At 38.8% G+C, this 24,106-nt stretch overlaps 1 protein-coding gene across 3 annotated transcripts in view; it reads right to left on the reverse strand.

Annotated features, from left to right (window-relative positions):
- Positions 1-953: 953 nt before the first annotated feature.
- LOC309868524 (small ribosomal subunit protein mS35-like) overlaps positions 954-24,106 on the reverse strand; it is a 44,365-nt gene continuing 21,212 nt past the window's right edge. For 2 of the 3 annotated variants that reach the window (XM_082738450.1, XM_082738451.1), the window contains exons 6-8: positions 23,390-23,499; positions 21,012-21,081; positions 954-1,237 (exon numbers count right to left, since the gene is read on the reverse strand). In XM_082738450.1, the coding sequence (XP_082594576.1) occupies positions 968-1,237; positions 21,012-21,081; positions 23,390-23,499 (450 nt within the window). In that variant the 3' untranslated portion in view covers positions 954-967. The remainder of the gene's footprint in view (positions 1,238-21,011; positions 21,082-23,389; positions 23,500-24,106) is intronic. The other variant, XM_082738452.1, reaches the window with a different exon arrangement.

The following is a 24,106-nucleotide window of genomic DNA, read 5'->3' on the forward strand; positions in this document are numbered from 1 at the left end:
TTTACCCCAAAGAAAACATACAAATGGCTTGCAGACACAGCATGAGGGAAATACAAATCAAAACCATAATGAGATACCATCTCACACCAGTCAAAATGGCTAAAATTAACAAGTCAGGAACAACAGATGTTGGTGAAGATGTGGAGAAAGGGGAACCCTCTTACACTGTTAGTAGGAATGCAAACTGGTGAGCCGCTCTGGAAAACAGTTTGGAGGTTCCTCAGAAAGTTGAAAAGAGAGCTACCCTATGAACCAGCAACTGCATTACTGGGTATTTACCCCAAAGATACGAATGCAGTGATCCAAAGGGGCATCTCACCCCAATGTTTAGAGTAGCAACGTCCACCACAGCCAAAATATGGAAAGCGTCCAGATGTCCACTGACAGATGAATGGATAAAGATGAGGTATATATACACAGTAGTATTTTTATTCAGAAAGAATTAAATCTTATCGTTTTCAACAATGTGGATAGAATTAGAGTATTATGCTAAGCAAAATAAGTAAGTCAGAGAAAGACAAATACCATATGATTTCATTCATATGTGGAATTTAAGAAATAAAAGAGATGAACACAGGAGAAGATAAGGAAAAATAAAATAAGATGAAAATTGACAGGAAGGCAAACTGTAAGAGACATTGAACTCTAGGAAACACACTGAGGGTTGCTGAAGGGGAGGTGGGTGGGGTGATGAGGTAACTGGGGGATGGGTATTAAAAAGGGAAACCGATGGAATGAGCACTGGGTATGTTATATGCAACTGATGAATCACTAAACTAATAATAATCACTAAGCCTCTGAAACTAATAAAAAAAATCTGAAACGTGTAAAAACGGTTTTTTTTTTAGCATTTTCAAATTTATATAAAGTGAGATAATTATAAAATTATATCATAGAGATTTTAAATCAAGGAGATTTTTAAAAATCATAAAATAAAAATTAAATCAAGGAGATTTTTCTAAATAAATCACATTAGATTTAATAGTTTCTTCACTGATTCTTTGTACTGAGAAAGGGTATTTTCATTGTCCCCTTCATTCTTAAGACTAACAACAGACTTTTTGTACTCTTCAACTTCTTTCGTAGCAAGGAGCTCTTCTTTATTTACATCCAGATTTTTCTCAGCAGCTTTGATTTGGAGAAGTGTTTCCAGAATATTTTTTTCAGAGGAGCTATTGTTCCATACATACTCTTCCATGTCTGCTTCAGTCTTATCTTTCTCCCATTCTTCAGTTTTCTGAAAGGAAAAAAATGAGTTCTGAAATCTGAGAAATATGATCCAAAAACAAAGTTTTGTTTTTGTTTTAGGGAAAGAGAATCTGCAAAATGTGGAGTCCCTATGGATACTTTGTATGTGAACTTTGATTTCCCTCCCTTACAGCACTGCTATCCACCTGCGCCAACTGTTTCAGGACCCCACACTCTGTAAAGTGACTACTACATTACCACTCACTAACTCTACAGAATTTATCTGGCTTGCAAATTCCACTCACAAAGCAACACTATTTCCCAAAAGAGACAGAAAACTCATTTTTTGCAGCTTTCTAATCCCTAAACTCTTAACACATCAACACTTGCACATTTCTGAGGTTAATAATAAAGAGTTGAGAAAAGACTGTATTTATCTTTGTAACATGCCTGTGGGGATGACAAGGAATACCAATCATTACAATAAAATAAAAAATATAAAATACATGTGTAATACATGATTTTTAGTCCTAATGACTTCATATATTCTGGAATTTTATTTTGTTATTATCTTTATTTTCTATTCCTCTAAGGGAAACAATTTTTGTCACTACTTGTTTTCTATTTTCTTTCTTTCTTTCTTTTTTTTTTTTTTTTAAAGATTTTATTTATTTATTTGATAGAGAGAGACACAGTGAGAGAGGGGAAGCAGGGGGGAGCGGGTGAGGGAAAAGCAGGCTTCCCTTGGAGCAGGGAGCCCGATACAGGGCTCAATCCCAGGACTCTGGGATCATGACCTGAGCTGAAGGCAGATGCTTAACAACTGAACCACCCAGGCTCCCCACTAACATGTTTTTTCTTACAAAAGTTACTACTATGCTATCTTAGGGAACACTGTTAGGTTTTATAGTAATATAATTGAGATTCGTGATTTAGATGAAGATGTAACATTCTGTGAAAAATCAAGGAACGCAGCTGATAAATAATAAGCCCTGGTTCAATGAAGTGCTGAATGCCAGCCACATTCTTTTCAAACTAACATATTCTAACATAATATAACATATTAACAATATTTATTTCCAAAATAACATATTCTGAGCTATATACTATTATAGAATCATCTAATATTCTTAAAGCTTTTGAAGGTGGTAAACCCCGCAAATTAGAACATTTCTGAAGTATTAAAAGAAAGATTTGTAAGGCTGTCAAAATTATTTTATCTCTGAAAACTCCTCTTGAAAAAGACCCCAACTTGAGCAGACAGAGCTCCAAGTCTGTTCAGAATTAAGTGAGTACCAAGGAGTCGGTTTCCACTTCTGCCTCCCTCCTGTCCCCAACCTCACTATTCGAGTCCATGAAAAAAGAAAAAGCACAAGAGGGGCGCCTGGGTGGCTCAGTGGGTTAAAGCCTCTGCCTTCCGCTCAGGTCATGATCCTAGGGTCCTGGGGCATTAGGCTCTCTGCTCAGCAGGGAGCCTGCTTCCTCCTCTCTCTCTCTCTGTTTGCCTCTCTGCCTACTTGTGATCTCTGTCTATCAAATAAATAAAAATTTTAAAAAATCTTAAGAAACAAAAAAGGAAAAGAGAAAAAGCACAGGAAATGCATCCCTCAAAAGGTAAAGAGGAGCCCCACCAACTGCAAATAGGCCCCTGGATATGCCATGGACTCAGCTAACCCCATTTGGGTTAACTGAAGGCAAGGAAAGAGTCTCCTCCACAAAGAACCTTAAGAAAAAGAAATCCTGTTTATATCCTTCAAACTAAATAACCTTTCCTTCAAAATAAACCAATAGGATGTGGAGTGTCTCCCTGACCCTCAAATTCCTTAGCCAAAGGGGCTGTACTCACAACTCCCTATATACTGTTTGCCCCACCTCCCTATCCTGAATTTATAGCTGAGGAAAACATCTCAACTAACATTCTAGAAACATATTATCTGGTTGAGAATTAACTCTACACTCCTTTTTTAATCTGGCTGTGATTCACCCCATACACTTGGCAAAGGGGCGGGGTGGGTGAATAATGTGAAACAACTTCTTGTATCCTGTGCATACAAGCCTGTTGCAAATAACTTCCAACAGCCAAACTCTGAATTTTACATTAAAAAGAAAACTGACAAAAATCATCCTACCCTACCTACGTTTTACTGTAATATTTGGGGAAAAAATAAATGTCAGACCCTTAAAAAAAACAAATGCCCTAAATTAAATGTATCTTTGGTCCTATCTACTCTTAGAAGTGCTTTAAATGATGAAACAGCGTCATAGTTTCTTCATAATTCTAACTTACAAATGAGTATCCTTAAGATTCCAACAAATACATTATATAAAGCACTATGTAAAACAGTCAATCTACCTCTTACTTTTTAAAAAAAGTTCTAACCTACTTCATTCTTGACTGCTAGAAGACAATTAAGAGATGAACAATTTAAAAAATTATAACTTTCACCTAGTTTTATGTGGATTTTTTCACCTATTCTGAAATAGATACTTAAAGAGGTAACAAAAGTAAATTCACTGTAATCTTCATCATTTCATTTATCTTCCGCTTATGTTTGGTGTACACAATTCTAGGCTGCTTTGTCAAAGTGTTACAGTGTGCCATGCTATTGATTCTCTCGGCCCTCAGGTGGCCAGGAGACCCTGGAGCAGCGGTGCACAAGCACCCTCTTCCTTCACTGATCTCAGGAAAGACTTTTCTCTGTGTGCAGCGACACAAAAAAGGTTAGGAAATACTGCACTAAGGGATAACAAACACTTACAGGAGAAAATCATACTGTGTTAAATAGCCAGTGGAAGTCAAAGTGACTACAATGTGTAGAAGGCATAGTTTCCTACTAATCCTACACAGACACAAAGCAGTGTTGGGCTTCAGCTGCAAGCTAAACAAAACTCATGTTTTCAACAATTCTAATAACTTTAGGATCCAAACTCTGCACAGTTGAATATAAATTCCAAGATAATGATAGTAACAATACCAAAAAATTAAATACTTATATGCCACGGACCTTAAATGCTTACATACATTAATTATTTCATATAATTCTTATTAAAACCTACTGGGTTTGATGTTAACATCTCTACAGAAAGAAAATAAAGTAATATGGAAGTTAAATAGGGGCCATAGCCACCTGGGAATGTTTCTGATTTCAGAATTTTTTACATTTTAGAAAATTAATACAGTGCATACACCATATATTTTGTTAACATTTCCAGGGAAGATCAACCACAGGACACCCTAAATCAAATACATCACCATTTTTGCAGCAACATGTATGCAGTCACACTAAATGGGATAAACAAAGGCTGTAAATGTTTTCATCCATTCAAGTCTCATTTTGCCACCAAATAAGTTATGAAAAAACTAGCAATTTCCAAAGCTTTGGGGGTTACAGAGTTAGGGTGTGTGTGTGTGTGGTTGCTCAGGATCGCACAGGGAGGTGGTATGACACAATATTTAATATGGGCTTTGGTGTTTTACGAACTCCGTTTACATCCTAGCTTCATCACTTACTACTGTGACAGACTTGTGTTACAGAAGAAGTGATTCCAAGGGCTGTTCTGTGAATTAAAAGAGGTAGGGAATAAAAATAAAATAAAATAGGTAAGGAATATCCATGCACTTAGAGCAACCGGCCAAGAGTAAACACTAAATAAATGCTTGCTACGAATAAAACATAGCTTATGAAGATGAATGAAAGAGAGTGGGATTCAAATCCTTGTTAGCCTACCTACAAAATGTGTTTCTATGTCAAGGGCATCACTACCCCCATCAAACAATAAATAGAAACTTTCAGTGTAAATATAAACACAAACCAAATTGTTCGAATGTTCTGCAATTATTCCCACTCACAAAATTGTATCATTATTTTTATAATGTTTAGATAAAATAGTTAAAGAAACAAGAGGTCTTTATTTCTTATCCCTGATATAAAGGTAATGTTTTTCGTGATTCTTGTAACTTCATGTCTTCTTGATAAATGCTATCACTGATTAAATTTTCCCAATTAATTGCCTATTCTTACTAAGTTATCTCCAGTTTTCCTGCAGTCTCCTTCGGATATAGGCATTTTATGTCTAATCAGATGTAGATTAGAAAACACAGACACACACACACGCACACAAAATAGCATTCTTGTCAAGAAAAAGAAATTTACTTTTTTGAAGTCCTGAGTTAAATGGAAGAAAATATCTTTACAGCATCTTTAGAATGTCTCTGTTTTTCAAGCAGGAAAAGTAAAAGCTAATTATTATCAATTTATTTACTTTTTGAGGGAAATCTTTACTACTCATTAATGTATAAGCTTTCACAGATGAGTAACAACCAAATAGAGCTTGTCAGTGAAGAGAGAACAGAACTAACTAAAAGAGATGCTGTTCTATAAATGATATATTAGGAAGCTATTCTAAAACATCTTAATCTTTGTCAATGATATAAAGGCAGTAATACTGTCCATACTACTTGTCACGTTAGAATATTTTTCATTTCTAAGAGGTATAAATATAAAATCCTTGGGGCACCTGGGTGACTCAGTCAGTTAAACACCCAACTCTTGATTTCAACTCAGGTGATGATCTTAGGGTCCTGGGATGGAGCCCCCAGTAGGGCTTGCTCCTCAGCAGGGAGTCTACTTGGGAATCCCTCTCTTTCTGCCCCTCCCCCACTCTCACTCTTTCTCTAAAATAAATTTTAAAATCTTAAAAAAAAAAAAAGATATCAGAGTTACAGAATCAGTGATGACTAGACGAATGTGAATTCCAGGCTGCAAGGATGTGAGAAGGATCCTTTTGAAAATCCTTAAACATATTCTTTCCTGAGGGCATTTTCCAATTCTGTACAAGACTGGCACTTGGCAAATGCAGGATTCTTCTTGGGTATAGAGGAATACGTGAAATTTGAGCTGTTACACAGGGCTCTATAAAACAGACTGGAACTGAAGAATCCCAAACATGACTGGTTTTAGTTCTGGGGTTACTTATGGAGAAGCTGGGAAATCATAATCACACCTCTAAAAAGCAAAGTAAAATCCCCCATAATCTCAGAATGTTTAGGAGACAAAGTCGCACTAGAAGGAAGAAGTGTGTTTTAAATGCACAACCAATCACCCTTTTTTTTGTTTGTTTTTGTTTTATTTATTTATTTGACAGAGATCACAAGTAGGCAGAGAGGCAGGCAGAGAGAGAGAAGGGGAAACAGACTCCCTACCAAGCAGACAGCCTGATGTGGGACTTGATCACAGGACCCTGAGATCATGACCTGAGCTGAAGGCAGAGGCTTAACCCTCTGAGCCACCCAGGCACCCCCTACCCCAATCACCCTTTTAAAACATCTACCAGATTCTGTTTCAAGGTTAGAGGTTACACCAAGCTAAGCTCAAAACTTCTGAAAAGTACAAATGACTCTACAGCAGATATAGAAGTTGATTAACCAAGTTCCCAATCAAAAGCCTTGAAGGCTATGCCTAAGGAAGAGCTGGATGGGATTAATAACAGTCTAGATAGAGCAGAAGTCAGAATTAATGAATGCCAAAACAGACCAACACAAAACTACATTGCTATATATATCAGATCTGTACTATGGGATTATAACTATGAGATTCTGAAATCTTTTTATATTTTATGATATAACTCCAAGATTCCCAATGATTCTACTTAACAAGTTCCAACAAATCTTAACATATTTCTTATAGACTGAATGCTTGGGTCTCCGCCCCCCCAATGCCCACCCTAAATTCTTGTAGGAATGGAACTCCCAAATGGTGGCATTGGAGGCGGGGTCTTTGGGAGATGTGGCAACCCGTTGCCGCCATTACAAGATGGCGCCGGAGAGCCTCGTAAACAAGTGGTTGGACGCGTGGCCTTAAGCTTATTCTGCCCAGCAACAAGGCTGACCTACCATAGTGAGCCACGTACCCCAGAATGAGACACGCCCCAGCTAGCCTGTATATATATGCAGCCCTGGCTCTACCCAGGCGCTTCCTGCTTCCATCACCCTACAAACCTCAACCAAGTGCACTTCAATAAAGCGTGATAGAGAAGAATCCTGTGTCGGTGGTCTTCCTTCCTCGCGGGCGAGCGTTGGCGGGCCACAGCTGGTGCCGAGACCCGGGATAGTTCGGCGGACACCGCGGGGAGCCTAGAAAGGATTCAGAACTCTACATGCGAAGTGGTCGGCGCCGGTAAGTATTCCCCGGTATGTTATTTTGGACACTTGAGCCTTGGGTAGCTGCTATAGCTATAATTGTCCTTGCAGTTGTAGCCTTGCTTTTTTGCTTTTGGATACGTGAGTGCAAATATCCAGACTTCGTGAGCCCCATACAGGCACTATTAAAAGAGAGGGGGTTAAGGATCTCAGAGAGGACAGTCAAATCCGTTCTTAAAGACATAGATGAGTGTGCCCCGTGGTTTGCCGTGTCGGGGGACTTAAACCTTCCCTGCTGGGAAAAGTTAGGAAGAGATCTGGATGCAGCCAAGGCCAATCAGCAGCTTAAATCAGGCACCCTACCCTTATGGAGAGTTATACATGCGTGCTTACGGGACGGAAAACACGTAGAGCATCTGAAAAAGGGCAGGCGTGCTTTAGCGGAACATCAGGACAGCCTTTCGGAATCAAGTAGTATAAAGGAAGGGGGAAACAAAAAACAAATGAAGAAGTCAGAAAAGGGATATAAAAGAGGAAGTGAAAAACAAAAGGAAACAGATGATAAAAGTAAGCACAAAAAACATCAGGCAACCGCTCCCAGTGCACCCATCTACCCGAGTTTAGATGAGTTCTATGAGGAATTCGCCGCTCTCAGTGTAAAGCAAGAGAGGGACTCGGGAGATGACTCACTAACGGAGGACGAGGAGGAGGAGTTAGAGGAAGAGGCGGCTAGATATGAGGAGGAGCGATACGGACTGCCGCCTCCGGCAAGAGCTCCGCCTCCGCCTTATCCAGGCAAGCAGAACGGAGGGGCCCATAGGCTCTCTCGAAAAACGCTCAGATGCCTTGCCGAGTTCACCCCGCTGGACGCTGTTGCGTTCCCTGTCTTTGAAAACCAAAACCAGCAAAGATATCATGAGCCCATACCCTACAAACAGTTGAAGGACTTAGTAGAGGCCGCCCGTACTTGGGGGCCCAATGCACAGTATACGTTAATTTTACTGGATAGGATCACCACCGCAGCCCTGACACCAAATGATTGGTGGGAGATAGCTCGAGCGTGCCTAAACACAGAACAGTATCTAGACTATAGAGCAGTGGTTACAGAAGCCGCGCATAATCAGGCGCGAGTGAATGCTCGTACACCAAACACAGCACCCTGGACTGCTGATATGCTACTGGGGCAGGGACAGTGGGCTGATAACCAGACGGCCTTCCCGGTGCCTGTTTATCAGCAGATCGTAGAAATATTTAAAAGAGCATGGAGGATGATACCTAAACGGGGAGAGGTATCAGGAAACCTGACTAAGATAATCCAAGGACCGAATGAGCCTTTTTCAGATTTTGTGGCTAGAATGATAGAGGTAGCTGGAAAAATTTTTGGAGACGCTCAGGAGGCCATGCCTCTAGTGCAACAGCTTGTTTATGAGCAATGCACTAAGGATTGCCAGCGAGCAATCACACCATGGAAAGGAAAAGGTTTAGATGCGTGGCTAAAGGCCTGCAGAGAGATAGGAGGACCACTCACCAATGAAGGACTGGCCAGAGCTATGATAGCGGCTACTAAGCACGGGAGACGTGATGGCTGCTTCATTTGCGGACAGCCGGGACACGTAAAGAGAAACTGTCCTAACAAGGAAGGCTTTAGGGCAAAGGGACCAAATACCAAGCAGCCAGGGACATGCCCAAGATGCAAGAAGGGGAAACATTGGGCCAATGAGTGTAGATCCACAAAAGACATTAATGGACAACCTATAAATAACCCATATGTCCCGGAGTCAAAAAACATGCAGAGGGGCCCACGCCCTCAGGGCCCGAAAATATATGGGGCGTTTCAGGAGGGGATCCTTCAGCCGCCGAGAGCACCCGACGAGCCACGACAGGCTCCGCGGGGCTGGACCTCTGCGCCACCGCCGGACTGGTTTTAACCCCTCGTATGGGTATACAAGCGGTTCCTACTGACATGTCAGGACCTCTTCCTGTAGGCTCGGCTGGGCTGGTTTTAGGCCGATCATCCAGCACCATGAGGGGCTTATTGGTCCTCCCCGGGATCATTGACCCAGACTATCAGGGTACAATTAGGGTTATGTGTCACTCACCTTTTGGCATTATCCTCTGGAGTCGATATGGCCTACTTATCTTTGGAGCTAACAGGTCGCCCCATGTGTAGTTTGGAGATAGAAGGAAAGGCCTTCACCGGTCTAATAGATACGGGGGCCGACCGAAGCGTCATGAGCCAACGATTCTGGCCAAGGAATTGGCCGCTGCAAAAGGCCTCTCAAACATTACAGGGGCTAGGCTATCAAAACACACCTGAGATTAGTGCAAAAACTCTACATTGGAGGATGGAAGGGAACAAAGGGACTTTTCAGCCGTTCGTACTGGACCTTCCCATCAATCTCTGGGGAAGAGATGTCCAGAGTCAATTAAATCTAATTCTGACTAATGAGGGAACGTTTTCCAAACAGAGCAAAGATTTGATGATGAAACAAGGCTATATGCCAGGCAAAGGCCTAGGTAAATACTTGCAGAGAGAATCAGAGCTAGTCAGTCCTAGCTTGAAAAATGATAGAAAGGGATTGGGTTTGAGCGCGCTAACCGCACGCTTAAAGAACTAATACAAAAACAAAAAGGGGGAATAGAGGCGGTTATGACCCCTCGAGATCGCCTATCCCTAGCAATCTTTACTATCAATTTTTTAATTCTGGATGCCAATGGCAAAAGTGCGGCAGATAGACACGCAGAAGAGGCTGAGGCCATAAAGGAACGTGTAATGTGGAAAGATATCCTGGATAACAAATGGTATGGACCGGATCCCGTGATTAGGAGATCCAGGGGAGCTGTTTGTGTTTTTCCACAGGACCGCTCGGATCCGGTGTGGGTGCCATCACGACTGACGCGAAAGTTGGATGAAAGAACCGATGACAACACCAAAGAAGCAGACATGGACTCCAACCCTGGAGATGCTGATAGTGCTGATGATCTGCCTGACCAGAGTTGAGGGAGCTACCTTTTGGGCCGTTTCAAGAACATGGCCCATCCCCATGCCAGTCACAAACGCGACAAAAATATTACCCCATCTGTATGTTCCAGAATGTGTTTTTGATTTACCCTGTAAACAAATCAATAATAAGGTACAGCGTTATAACGCTACAAATTTCAACCTTCAAGGCACCTTGTGCTTTACCACTCCTGGAGTAGGAGTCATGGGCATGCTAATGTTTGCAGGACTACTGGTGGCTTTGTTCTTAATTCTGAGGGTAATGAGGGCTCGCAGAAGAGAGAAGGTGGCCATAGCGCGTGCCTTTGCCGCTATAGAGGCTGGAACATCTCCCCAAGCTTGGCTCAGCATGTTAAATGAAACATAGGTTGTGCTCTTGCACTCGGAGGGCTTTGAGTAGCCCATTGCACCCGAATAGAGACAACCTTGCATTTTCCGCGGGTGGTTTGCACCTAGGAGTGCACAGGGTGAGCCACCCTGAAAGTCATGAGTGTCTGCATACGGGTACCTCCGTTTCTCTCCCGTCCCTAGGCAAAGGAGGACATGTTTACTAGGGGACACTCCTCTGATTTTAGCCATGACTGCAAAATAAAAGAAAAAGGGGGAGATGTGGCAACCCGTTGCCGCCATTACAAGATGGCGCCGGAGAGCCTCGTAAACAAGTGGTTGGACGCGTGGCCTTAAGCTTATTCTGCCCAGCAACAAGGCTGACCTACCATAGTGAGCCACGTACCCCAGAATGAGACACGCCCCAGCTAGCCTGTATATATGTGCAGCCCTGGCTCTACCCAGGCGCTTCCTGCTTCCATCACCCTACAAACCTCAACCAAGTGCACTTCAATAAAGCGTGATAGAGAAGAATCCTGTGTCGGTGGTCTTCCTTCCTCGCGGGCGAGCGTTGGCGGGCCACAGGGAGATGCATAGGTCATGAGGTGGAGCCCTCATGAATGAGATTAACACCCTTGTGAAAGAGCTTCCAGAGAAAACCCTTGCCCCTTCTGCCATGTGAGGAGACAGCAAAACGATAGCTGTTTATGAAACAGGAAGTGAGCCCTCACTAGACACCCAACCTGCCAATGATTTGATCTTAGATATCTCAAACTTCAAAAAAACAAGAAACAAATTTCTTTTGTTTATAAACAGACCAGTCTGTGGTACTGTGTTATAGCAACCTAAATGGAATAAGACAATGTCTTGTACAAATAAAAATCAAAACTTATTTTTTAAGTTTGCAATAACAAATTTTGGGAAATTTAGTCTGGATCAATTTTCTTAAATAAGTTTATTTATTTATTTATTATTTTTTAAAAGATTTTATTTATTTATTTGACAGATCACAAGCAGGCAGAGAGGCAGACAGAGAGAGAGGAGGAAGCAGGCTCCCCGCTGAGCAGAGAGCCCAATGCGGGGCTCGATCCCAGGACTCTGGGATCATGACCTGAGCCGAAGGCAGAGGCTTTAACCCACTGAGCCACCCAGGCGCCCCAAATAAGTTTATTTAAAAGCCTATAATTTTCACCATCTAAAACATAATTTTTCTATAACTTCAAACTTAAAGAATAGTGTTAAATTTCACAAAAATAATCTGATACCATAGACTTCCTGATGGAAGAGCACAATACTAATTACACAGTAGTTTTTAAAAAGTCAAAATAGAATCTGATGAAGCTCTAGATACAACTATCAACTTAAAAAATTATAGTATGGTGATACAATCAGCAGAATTCAAATGATGGGAAAGCCCACAGCAAACAAGAGCCCAAGGTTTCTTCAACAAATAAATTGCAATGAAAGAGCTCAACAGACAAAACTCCCTTTCGGTCTGTGACTGCTCCTGCATACTCTTTCACAAAACATTTCCTGAGAACCCACCATGTGCTAGGCAGTACGGGGAGAAGCAGGATGTCTCTAGGTACCCTGGCTAAAAATGAATGTTTTCATATCCAAGCATTTTAGAAAAAGGGTACCTATGCTTGTTCGTATTAGGCATCTGCTGATGAAATAAAAAACAGAAAAAAAATCCTCATTATTCAAATACAATAATAATGTAGTGGAACAAAATCCAATTTTTTAAAAAAGATTTTATTTATTTATTTGACAGACAGAGATCACAGGTCGGCAGAGGCAGGCAGAGAGAAGCAGGTCCCCGCTGAGCAAGGAGCCTGTTGCAGGGCTTGATCCCAGGACCCTGAGATCATGACCTAAGCCGAAGGCAGAGGTTTTAACCCACTGAGCCACCCAGGTGCCCCCAAAATCCAATTTATAAGCTAATTCTTTTCTTTTCTTTTTTTCCTAATTCTTTCTTTCTTTTTTTAGAGAGAAAGGGCACATGCTAGCAGGGGGAGGAGCAGAGGAAGAGGGACAAGCCAACTTAGTGCTGTGCACGGAGCCCAACTGGGGGCTTGATCCTATGACCCTGAAATCATGACCTGAGCCAAAAATCAAGAGTCCAACACTCCATTGACTGAACCACCCAGGCACCTCTAAGTTAATCATTTTCTATGAGGCTAAATACATTTTGTTTTTGTGATTTAAAGGAGTCTATTACAGAAAATTTCAAACACATACAAAAGAGATAGCACTATATAAACTCTCACGTACTCCTCAACCAGTCTCTCTCCACCGCACCCCCAAAGATTTTGTTTATTTATTTGAAAGACAGCAAGAGAAAGAGCAAAAGAGATAGAGAGCATGAGTGGGGTAAGGGGCAGGGAGAGAAGCAGACTCCTGGCTGAGCAGGGAACCCAATGCAGGGCTTGATCCCAGGACTCCGGGATCATGACCTGAGCTGAAGGGAGATGCTTAACCAACTGAGCCACCCAGGCGCCCCAAGAGTTTCTTCTTTTGAAGTGTAGCTGCAATATATTAAAGTATAAATAATATCATCTTCAAATTACTGGGTGGCAATTAAAAATATCACTAAGCTTAAATTGATCACCATTTAGGCAGAGTTTGATTAACCTATAGACTCCTATTTTAATACTTCAACCACTAAACATTTATAATTTTAGCATTTAATTTGTATGAGTGTGTATATAATACATATACACATATCTGGGCTCTCTTTTTTCTTCCCTGCCTACAACGAGAGAACCTGCTCTGACTACAACCCTAGAGGAAGCAACCTTTCATTCTACACGATCTGTTCTCCTTTCTACAAAGCCTCAATTATTCATTTGCTCAATAAATCTTTATTGCACAACTACCCTGCCAGGCACACACTGTGCTGTCCTGCAATTGCCAGTCTAGTAGGAAACCTGGAGTTGAGTAGGAGCCAATCAAATGGAAGACTGCAACCCCAGCAGAGAAAAGAGCATCCAGAAAGACCTGGAGATAGCAAAGACCTCAGTATAATCACGGAACTGAATGGAGGCCAAGGTGAGGAAAGCAGCATGGGATGAATATAGCTATTAGAATACTTACTTTAGAATACTTACTACGTATGTCAGCACCATACATACAATAATTCACTTAACTTCCACAACAACCCTATGAGGTAGTACTATTACTATCTGCTTTATAGACCAAAAACTGAAGCCCAGACCCATTAAATAATTTGCCAAATCATACTGCTTTTTAGTGGCAGAACAACATATTCCAAGGAACACAGATACACTGTAAAAAAGAATATAAAGAACAAAAGAATAATTTAATTGCATCTATCACCTTTTTGTCCTCTTGTAAGCATAAATTCAATACAAAGAAAAACACTGCATTCCATGCATTGGTCAGTGTATTCTGATGCAGCAGAAGGCAAAGAAATAGCTGTTCCACTGAACACACAAAGTTGTCACCTTTTACCATCTTAATTACAGCTCCCTTTGCCTAGAACATGAATCACAGTAATATTCCACTTCTCATGATTATAAGTAAGGCATTGTGCTACATGAGGAAAAAACAGTTTAAGCATTAGAAGAAAATTCAAGTTATTTGAAAATCATAAAAAATAAGAAGAGGTAAATATCCATAGTGGATTTTTTAAAAAAAGAAAGACTACTGCCAATTCTTTCAGTTACCATGGCCAAATGTTTAACTGAGTATGTCAAGGAACTCGATTTAATTCAGATTGGTTTTTTAAAAATTTACTGAATGCTATTTTGTCAGACATTGTACTCGGGGTTGGGAATGCAACAATAAATGAAAGATACGTCCTTCTCCTCAGTAATCTCACAGTCTAACAGGGTCAGTCAGACAATTACCATAGAAGCAATAAGAAGAATGCTAACAGGGACGCCTGGGTGGCTCAGTTGGTTAAGCAGCTGCCTTCGGCTCAGGTCATGATCCCAGCGTCCTGGGATCGAGTCCCACATCGGGCTCCTTGCTCTGCACAGAGCCTGCTTCTCCCTCTGACTCTGCCTTCCACTCTGTCTGCCTGTGCTCGCTCTCGCTCGCTCTCTCTGACAAATAAATAAAATCTTTAAATTAAAAAAAAAAAAAGAAGAAGAAGAATGCTAACAGGAGGAGGAGGAAAGGATACACTGATAACTTCTAGGACGGGCTACATCTGAAGTGTATTAAAAGATTCATATGAATCGGCAAGGCTGATCAATTTGAAAAAGGGATCATAAGCAGAAAGAACAGCATATGTAAAGTTATAAAAGAACACATTATGTTCATTACGGCTGAGATACAGAATACATAGCTTATATTTCCTGAGAACTGGTAATGAGGTGGCAAACTGTTGTGAACAGACAGGCTATGTAGGTTAGATTTTATCCTGGGTAATAGGGAACCACTCACTGAAGGACTTTATAAAGCAATATGACACAATAGATTTGCTTTTTAGAAACAATTACTTTAACAGAAATCCAGAAGATAGACGGGATGGGAAAATCAATAAGGCTATTATAGTTAAAAGATGATGAAGACTCAGAGTGGTAGCAGTAGGCAACAGGAAGAGAAAATATTTTTAAAGGATGTAATATGATGTTTTCCCTGACAGCAAAGAGAAGTGTCACCTTAATTGTGCCATCATCCAAGAATACAGAACAGCTGCCTATTGCCTAACACATCAAGTCAAAAAAGTCTGTATCATGGACAAATTTTTTTGCCCTTCTTCTTTTTTTTTTTTTAATGATCTTATTTATTTATTTGAGAGAGAGAGCAAGTAAGAGGGAGCATGAGAGGGTAGATGGTCAGAGGAAGAAGCGGACTCCCTGTGGAGCTGGGAGCCCAATGCGGGACTCAATCCTGAGACTCCAGGATCATGACCTGAGCTGAAGGCGGTCACTCAACTAACTGATACTAGACACATATACAAAAACCATCTTAAAAGAGATATACCAGCCTTCTGTGTAGTTTCTTTATTAAGAAGACTCAAAGATTGGGGAAATTATTCACAATCAGAACTTATATCAGACTCCTCTGTGGAGACTTTAAAATGAAACCTTCCTGAGTTTCACCACTAGAGATGTTAATTATGTAGAGTTCATGGATCCGTCATTTAAAAAAAGCTTCCCAGGTGAGTCTAATGCAACCCCTACCTGAAAACAGGTTAGGGGGATAAATTTTCTTTCTTTTTTCTTTTTTTAAAAAGATTTTATTTATTTGAGAGAAAGAGCACAAGCAGGGGGAGAGGCCAAGGGAGAGGGAAAAGTAGGCTCGCCCCTGAGCAGGGCGCCTAATAGAGGGCTTTCCATCCCAGGACACTGGGATCATGACCTGAGCTGAGGCCAGAAGCTTAACCAACTGAGCCACCCAGGTGCCCTGGAAATAAATTTTCAACTGTCAATTGTTCAGTTTGAGAACATAGTAAGCTAGCAGCTAAAGTGCAGATTTGATTTCATCTCTTATTTAATAGTCTGTTTTAATGGAAGTCAAAGTTGAATAACACTAAATATGATACCATGGGAAGAATATGAACTTTGAAGCTGCAGTTCAAGTCTCGAGTCCCTCAGCCAACAAACTCTGTAAACTTGAGAAAAACTATGTATCTCTCTAAATCTTGATTTCTCAATTTATATCATGAAGAGGTTGTAACAGATAAATCTGATTCCTGATCTTCAAAGTCAGTACTAATTTAAAATGGATGGACACACTAAACACTATTGTGTTCAGAAAAAAGACACCATTTTAAAGCACTTTTTAAAAATGGAGCTCCTCAGAGCACCTGGGCAGCTCAATCAGATAAGCGTCTGCCTTCGGCTCAAGTCATGATCCCAGGATCCTGGTATGGAGACCGGCATGCGGCTCCCTGCTCAGCGGGAAACTGCTTCTCCCTCTCTCCCCTGCTCATCATGCTCATCTCTCACTATCTCTATGTCAAATAAATAAATAAAATCTTAAAAAAAAAAAAAATGGAGCTCCTCTCTCACTCCTCATCCCCTTTTTGGTTTCCTTTTTATTTTTATCCAGGGTGATCATTTGGAAAGCAAAGGTAAAAAAGAAAGAGACACAGGTGACTCCTGGAGCAAGACTAAAAATTTCTTTTAAAACGAAAGCCAAGGGGAGCCTAGGTGGCTCAGTCAGTTAAGTGTCGAACTCTTGATTTTGGCTCAGGTCATGATCTCAGGACTGTGCTACCAAGCCCCACATCTGGCTGGGTGCTAGATTTGGAGCCTGCTTAAGATTCTTTCTTTCCTAGAATGAATGAAACAAGATGGGATTGGGAGGGAGGCAAACCATAAGTGACTCTTAATCTCACAAAACAAACTGAAGGTTGCGGGGGGAGGGGGTTTCCGAAAGGGGGGTGGGGTTATGGACATTGGGGAGGGTATGTGCTATGGTGAGTTCTGTGAAGTGTGTAAACCTGGCGATTCACAGACCTGTACCCCTGGGGATAAAAATACATTATATGTTTATAAAAAAGAAAAAGAAAAAAAAAAGATTCTTTCTCTCCTCTCTGCTCCCTCTCTAAAAATAACAATAACAATAATAAAAATAAAAATAAATTAAATAAAGGCCAGATGTGCTATTTGCCTGGAATCAAGGAAAAGGTAGCAAGTAAGCACTCTTTAATGTTACTGCTCTACTACAAATGCTCAGACTCATCATGGGAATCCAATTAATGTATTTAGTTATTTTTTTCTTTAATAAACACTGTAATATTAGTTTATGCATAATTAGATTACTCAGAAGTTTATGCATAAATACATTTCACATTGAAAAGATGTACCCTGTTACAGCAGCCATTATTTTTCTATAATACAGAGGATACTAACATAGTCAAATATAAATTAGCATCAGGAAATAAACTCATAGAAGCAAATGTTTGTGGAAAACTTCCAAAACAATAGGGAATTAAGAATACTTTGTAAATATTTGAGAAAACATAATCAAATGAAAAGCAAACCTAATCTACACATAAATCATACATCCATGAAAATTAAGTATCTCAAACTGTTGCAAAGATATTTTTTATAAACTGGGCACAATTATGATTGCTGATTATTAACAATTTTATCAATAGATCATTAAGCTAGAACAGTAAGCTAATCATTGCTAAGATCTAACAAGTATGCTACGTTTTTACTAAAAAGGGAGTTTGATACTTTGTCACCTTACTTTTGAAGACTTCTACTTCAAAAGGCTATGGAAATCGGCACCTGGATGGCTCAGTGGGTTAAAGCCTCTGCCTTCGGCTCAGGTCATGATCCCAGGGTCCTGTCAAATAAATAAATAAAATCTTAAAAAAAAAAAAAATGAACTCTGAGTCTGAAATTACCTGACTCAGAAGTTTGTTATGTGGCTTTCCAGAACCAATTTAGTATAAAGCTAGATGTAGTTTTGACTAGCAATAAGACTATCATGGAATCCACATAAGACAGTTGAAAATTCAAATTTAAAAAAGGAACTATTAGTAATTAAATATCAAATTATTCAAGAATCCTTGGAATTTGATTTCAGATCTCTATAAAGTAAGTGTTTTTTTCTTCCCCCAGTGTCTACCTTTTGTGCAAATCATTTTACAATGTCTCATCTGATCATTTCTTAACTTAAAGCTTGTGCAAGCTTTAAAGAATATCATGGCACGAAGTTAAAATCTAGGAAGTTTTGTTATTATCAGCATGTCAGAATGCTGAGAAGGATACCTGTTCTAAAAATTCAAATACAACAGGGTACAGATCTGATTACCTATATAAAGTCTCTGTCAAGTTAAATGGGAATAAATTAATTTGAAATCCAAAGACAAATCTTTCTTCCTTTTAGTATTAACAATAATGTTAATAGCCACCATTTACTGAGAGCCTGCTACCTGCCAGACATTTCATGCAAATTCTACCCGAAAACACTTAGAAGAAAAGTGAACCTAGGAGGCCAAATAGCTGGCCAAAGCTACATAAGAAGTAATGGAATTCAAATCCAGGTCAATCAGGTTCCAAAGGATAAAAGTTAATTCACTCCTATGCTAACAACATGTCATACTGAAAGACTGAAACAAATTTCTACAACTCTCTTTCCTTCTTTGAACTGTGGAAGGATAAATGGTCTAAAGCATGTCTCATCACCTCCTAGCACTGCCATAACCATTCTTTAACTCACTGCTTGAAGTCTACGGTATGTGAAATCTATGCTTTTCAACATTTACTTTGATACTTCCAAAGTTAAACTGTTTGAATAGCATACAGTAGTAAATTTCTTTATCCTCAAGTCTAGATGAACACGTTTTCATAGAAGTTTCCGAACTGTGTGCTACATAAAATCAACTACTTTCCCCTCAACACTTAGAGGTAACCTCCACAAAAAGGTTAAAAAGCCAGAAAATTAAGAGCAGCTTACTTTTAGGTATTAAAGACTCCGAAACTAGTTAAAAAGAAATGGATTAAAAGGGGGTTCTCTAAATATTTGATTAAATACCAGTTTGGTAACATCAATTTCAAGTCTGAATTCCAGAAAGGAAGGAAAGTGAAGGAAAAAAGAACTTCAATTCAATAAAAATTCTGTTCCACCAGCTCTGCAAAATTTCACGGCTCATCTGCATTCTCTTAAAGCTTCTTCATTGATGGTACTTATTTAGAAAGGATTAAGAGCCAAGTTTAATACAGAAATTATTTAATTATATCTGTTTAGGACAGATGTATGTGGCCACTTATTCTGGCATCAAAGTAATTAGCATTAAAGATCAAAGGCTACTTGTGTGAATCCAGAATACAAACTTGTTTGGATTCTATGTCATGGAACCACAGAAAGAATCCAGTAAGTCAACTTTCACTGAATTTATTTATGCCTGTCATTTCCTTTGGGGCAAATTCAATTTACAGGCTGCTGGCAAAAGAGACTCAAAACTGGTCAGTTTTTATTGTTTGGTATTAACTCTTTCAGGATCAGCCATAGAGCTATAGCTAATTCAACCATGTTGCTGGTTCAAAAGAGAACTTAATTACATTAAGCCAAAGGCATTTATAAAATCAACTGACAGGAAAGAGAGATTAACTGCTATTATGATGTTGCTCCTGAAGCCAGGAACTAGAAAATCTGGATAAAGTATGATAATTAGAATACCTCAGAAGAGAAAAGCTACCAGCTACTTTTTGTTCTTTAGTAACCTGGCAACAAAATTTCCTTTTCTTTTATTTTCCACTTAAGCTCTTGTGCTACAGTTTTACTGTTATTATGAAGAGAATGCTGTGAGCAGTCTGGAGAATGGTTGCATGTGTTTACTCAATTACAACAACTCAGGGATGGCAGGAGATTCCCAAGGGCATCTAATCCAACTATCTATCCACAGAGAGTGATCCTTTCACCACCATATCTCCATTAAGTAGCCAAAGGATGGAATGTTCTCTACCAATTAAAAGTAGCACACTCCATCTTTAGAGGACTCTCTTAGAAAGTTTGTACTCAGTGACAAAGTCTGTTTCTCTATTGCTTTTACCTTGTTGTAATACCTAAAAGTCATGAAAAACAAATCTAACCTTTCTTTAATATGAAGTCCTTCAAACATCTAAAGAGAGTGACACTCTCCTATTTCCATTCCTTCATATGTTCCTAATAGAAAATACTACTGAGTCCCATGTCTGTTAGGCAAGCTGCAAAAAAATTAATTTATGCATATTTTAAATTATTTTAATTTTTAAAAATAATATTTAAAACTTTGAGTTACCCAAACTATTAGATACCAACTTTAAATTAGTAAGTTGATGCTCAAGCAAAAACTTCCTTATAAATAAATGTGTATGCTTGTATTAAATCTCAAAAAACTCAGACACAAGACTATTTTTAATACTAAAATTAAATAAATAATTGCCCTTAATTGTCCCTAATGTAAACTAGTGAAATGTTCACACAAAAGGCTATGTATTAACTAAAAATTTTAATAAATATTTAAAATACCTTTCTATAAAGTTTTGGGGCTTTGTTATGAAGTTTATTTGAACAGCAGGATGCATTCTAAATTCTTGAGTTATACAGATGAACTCCCTTCTATAACTTTGATAACTTTCAGCCAAAGTCAAACAAAAGAAAAAAAAATTCAGATCTTCTAAACGAAGACAGAAACTCTGAATTTTAAAGGCATTTAGTATTTGGTCATCTGATTTCTGTAAGATGGAACTGAGATGGACTGCATAATCTATTTCAAGGTCCTCAATTTCAATGTCAGTAGAAATTATTTATAACATTTCATCTGTAGTTTAGTGGTTCATTAAATCCTCAACTGACTAACTGTCACAGACTGTTTTGAAATGTTAACACCATCTAAATTATCCTGACAAAATTATTAAACATTCACACACAATCACTTACCCAAGACTCATGGTATAAAACTGTTAGCAGATAGAGTGCATAATCATAATTCTGTCTCTTTAAAGGGCACCTGTAAGAGAAAGAGAGAGAAGAAGTCAAAATTTTAAAAATTCAGTACATAAAATAATTTGCAAAATATACAAACACTAAATACAAAGGATAACTTAGATTCAGGTATTCTCTATATTCAGGGAATATCCTACCTTTTATTTCTCTTTGTTTTCATCACTAATGGGAGTTATTTGTATCTGATAATAGTTTTACACTATTTTTAATATGACTGTGTCCAATCCAAGTGCCCTTCACAATCTTGGGGCTATGAGTCTGCTGGACAGTGTGAGTGTATCTACTGAGTTCATTTTAAAAATAGAGATAGACTAAAGACAGTGGCTAATCAAAACGTTCATCTTGATTTCTCCAGAGCCAAGTTTTAAAAAAAAATAAGCTATACTATTCAATGCTATACTGAAGTTGTTGTATTTAAAATAGAATTAATGACCTAATACTAGATAAAACTTCTATATAAATATGAGATAACAAATTAAGCTTTTAGAAATCATTAATTCCAATTTCTTTAAATATAAAATAAAATCATCATTTGACAGGAGCATATCGGTGGCTCAGTAAGTTAAGCATCTGCCTTTGGCTCAGGTCATGATCCCAGGGTCCTGGGATGGAGTCCCATGTTGGACTCTGCTCAGTGGGGAGCCTGCTTCTCCCTCTGCCTGCTGCTCCCCCTGCTTGGACTCACTCTCTCCCTCTTTCTGTCAATTAAATAAATAAAATCTTAAAAAAAAAAAAACAAAACCATCACATGACAAGTGACTTTAACAGTACTCTGCTTATTCTACATATTTAGGTTTAATAGTTCTCTAAATAGTTGCTACCATAAACACACACCCACACCCACCAACACTGGAAAACTTAGGGAAAAACTCTGTCAGATACTTACAGAATTTCAAAGAGCAACATTTTAAAAGTAATTTTTTAAGCTGCACAAACTAAAAACTCAACCTTATTTTACATTTTCTAAAGACAGTAAAAAAGAATATTACTAATATATCTCAAATCTATTTTCCCCCATACTATAATACTCTAAAACCAGGGTTCCCAAGTTTTTTCCACCCCTCATTATTGCCTTCATTTATATATGCCATACTACTTCTTCTCACCATGAAGAAGGAGGACATAAAACTTAAATGACTTCCAAGAGCTTTGAAACTAGAATGGGAAGGGAGAGAAGATATCTGCCCACTTGCTTTTCTCTAAAGGCAGGTCTTTATATTTTGACATAATTCAGAAACAGCCAAATATGGTAAGATAAAAATAAAATAATCCTGGGGCACCTGGGGGCTCAGTCAGTTAAGTGTCTGACTCTTGATTTTGCTCAGGTCACGATCTTGGGGTCACAAGATCATGCCCCGTGTTGGGCTCCGTGGTGGGCATGGAGCCTGTTTAAGATTCTCTCTTTCCCCCTTTCCTTCTACCCTTCCCCGCCTTCCAGAAACAGAAATAAAAAAACCCTTTTGTAAAAACATACCAATAACCCTTCTTCACCTCAAATAACACAATTTATAAATTCATATGAGGTAAATTTAATACTGTTTTTATGAAGCAAATTCACTAAAATTCTTATTTACAAAATTGCCTGGGTAAATTAAATTTCTGTATTTAATCATTTAAATTTTAAACTGAAAGATCTTTGACTTTGTAAAAATCAGTTTAAACCTTAATCACTAGCCAATCACACTTTTGTAATCTTCTGTTCTCTTCTAACATCTTCCCTGAGTCTTATTCACATGGATATATTAGAATGCAGACTGAAAAATAACAATAATAATTTAACTAGGCAGTTAGGCAAGCCTCTCCATGTCCATAAAGAGGACAGCAACAGTAGACTAGTGTGAAGATATTAAACACATGAAATGTAGGTGGCTGGGTGGCTCAGTTGTTAAGTGTTTGCCTTTGGCTCAGGTGATGATCCCAGGGTCCTAGGATGGAGCCCTGCATCGGGCTCCCTACTTGGTGGGAAGCCTGCTTCTCCCTCTTCCACTCCCCCTGCTTGTGTTCCCTCTCTCACTGTGTCTCTCTCTGTCAAATAAATAAAATCTTTAAGAAAAAAATAAAATAAATAAACACATGAATGGGACAACTTCACTGACCTAATACGTTAGTTTATGTTGATGTATAAGGCTACCCCGATTTTTTTTTTTATTGTTTTAATTTCTTTTCAGTGTACCAGAATTCATTGTTTATGTATACCCTGATTTTCAATGTAATTTCTTAAGGAAAGGACTGCCAGAAGACTGGAAGATAATAAAACAACACAATGACCAATAAAAACAACACAATGACCAATTGGCTGAACTTTTCTTTACCTGTCTGTTTTGATGGTAAGTACATCTGTAGTCTTGCAGTATCGCTCTCCCACAAGTTTAATGAGTTTCTTCTTTGCATGATCATCTAAATTCAAACTGGAAAGTTTAACCTTAAAAATACAAGAAAAAGTTATTTGAAAAGAATTATTTCAGATACTTTGTTTAGTGAAAAGAAAACCCCAAAAACCCAGTATCAATATCATTTAATGTTAAACTAACCAAAAAGAAACTTTTGCAACCTGTACTGTTGTCTATGTAGAGTTAGCAAACGGCATGCATTATGAAGCCTGATCTTACTCATGGGGAAAAAAAAAAAGGAGGAGGAGGAAACTGTTTTGAGTTGAAAGTTCTGGGCATTAGCATCTTTCCTGTTAAAACCAATTAAGTCTCTTAAATAAATGATATTACAGCTTATGAGTAGCACTAAGAATTAAACTCAATTAGTATTAGTAAAGCTGGAATATAAGAATACTGGGATAAAACAAAAATGCTTTAAGATATTTCCACCATGCAATTATGAGACTTTTATCATTGCAACTTGCTTAGGGATATTTATTTTAAAAGGTACAGGTATCTCATGGAAGATGGTACAGAGCATTCATGAAGGATCAAGACATTTAAAATTCAGCTCGACATTTCTCAAAATGTTAATACTAGTCCGAGAGGCTGTTAAGTAGAATTATTTCTCGGGGCGCCTGGGTGGCTCAGTGGGTCAAA

This window comes from Mustela nivalis (genome assembly GCF_964662115.1).
Source record: "Mustela nivalis genome assembly, chromosome: 7".
NCBI lineage: Eukaryota > Metazoa > Chordata > Mammalia > Carnivora > Mustelidae > Mustela > Mustela nivalis.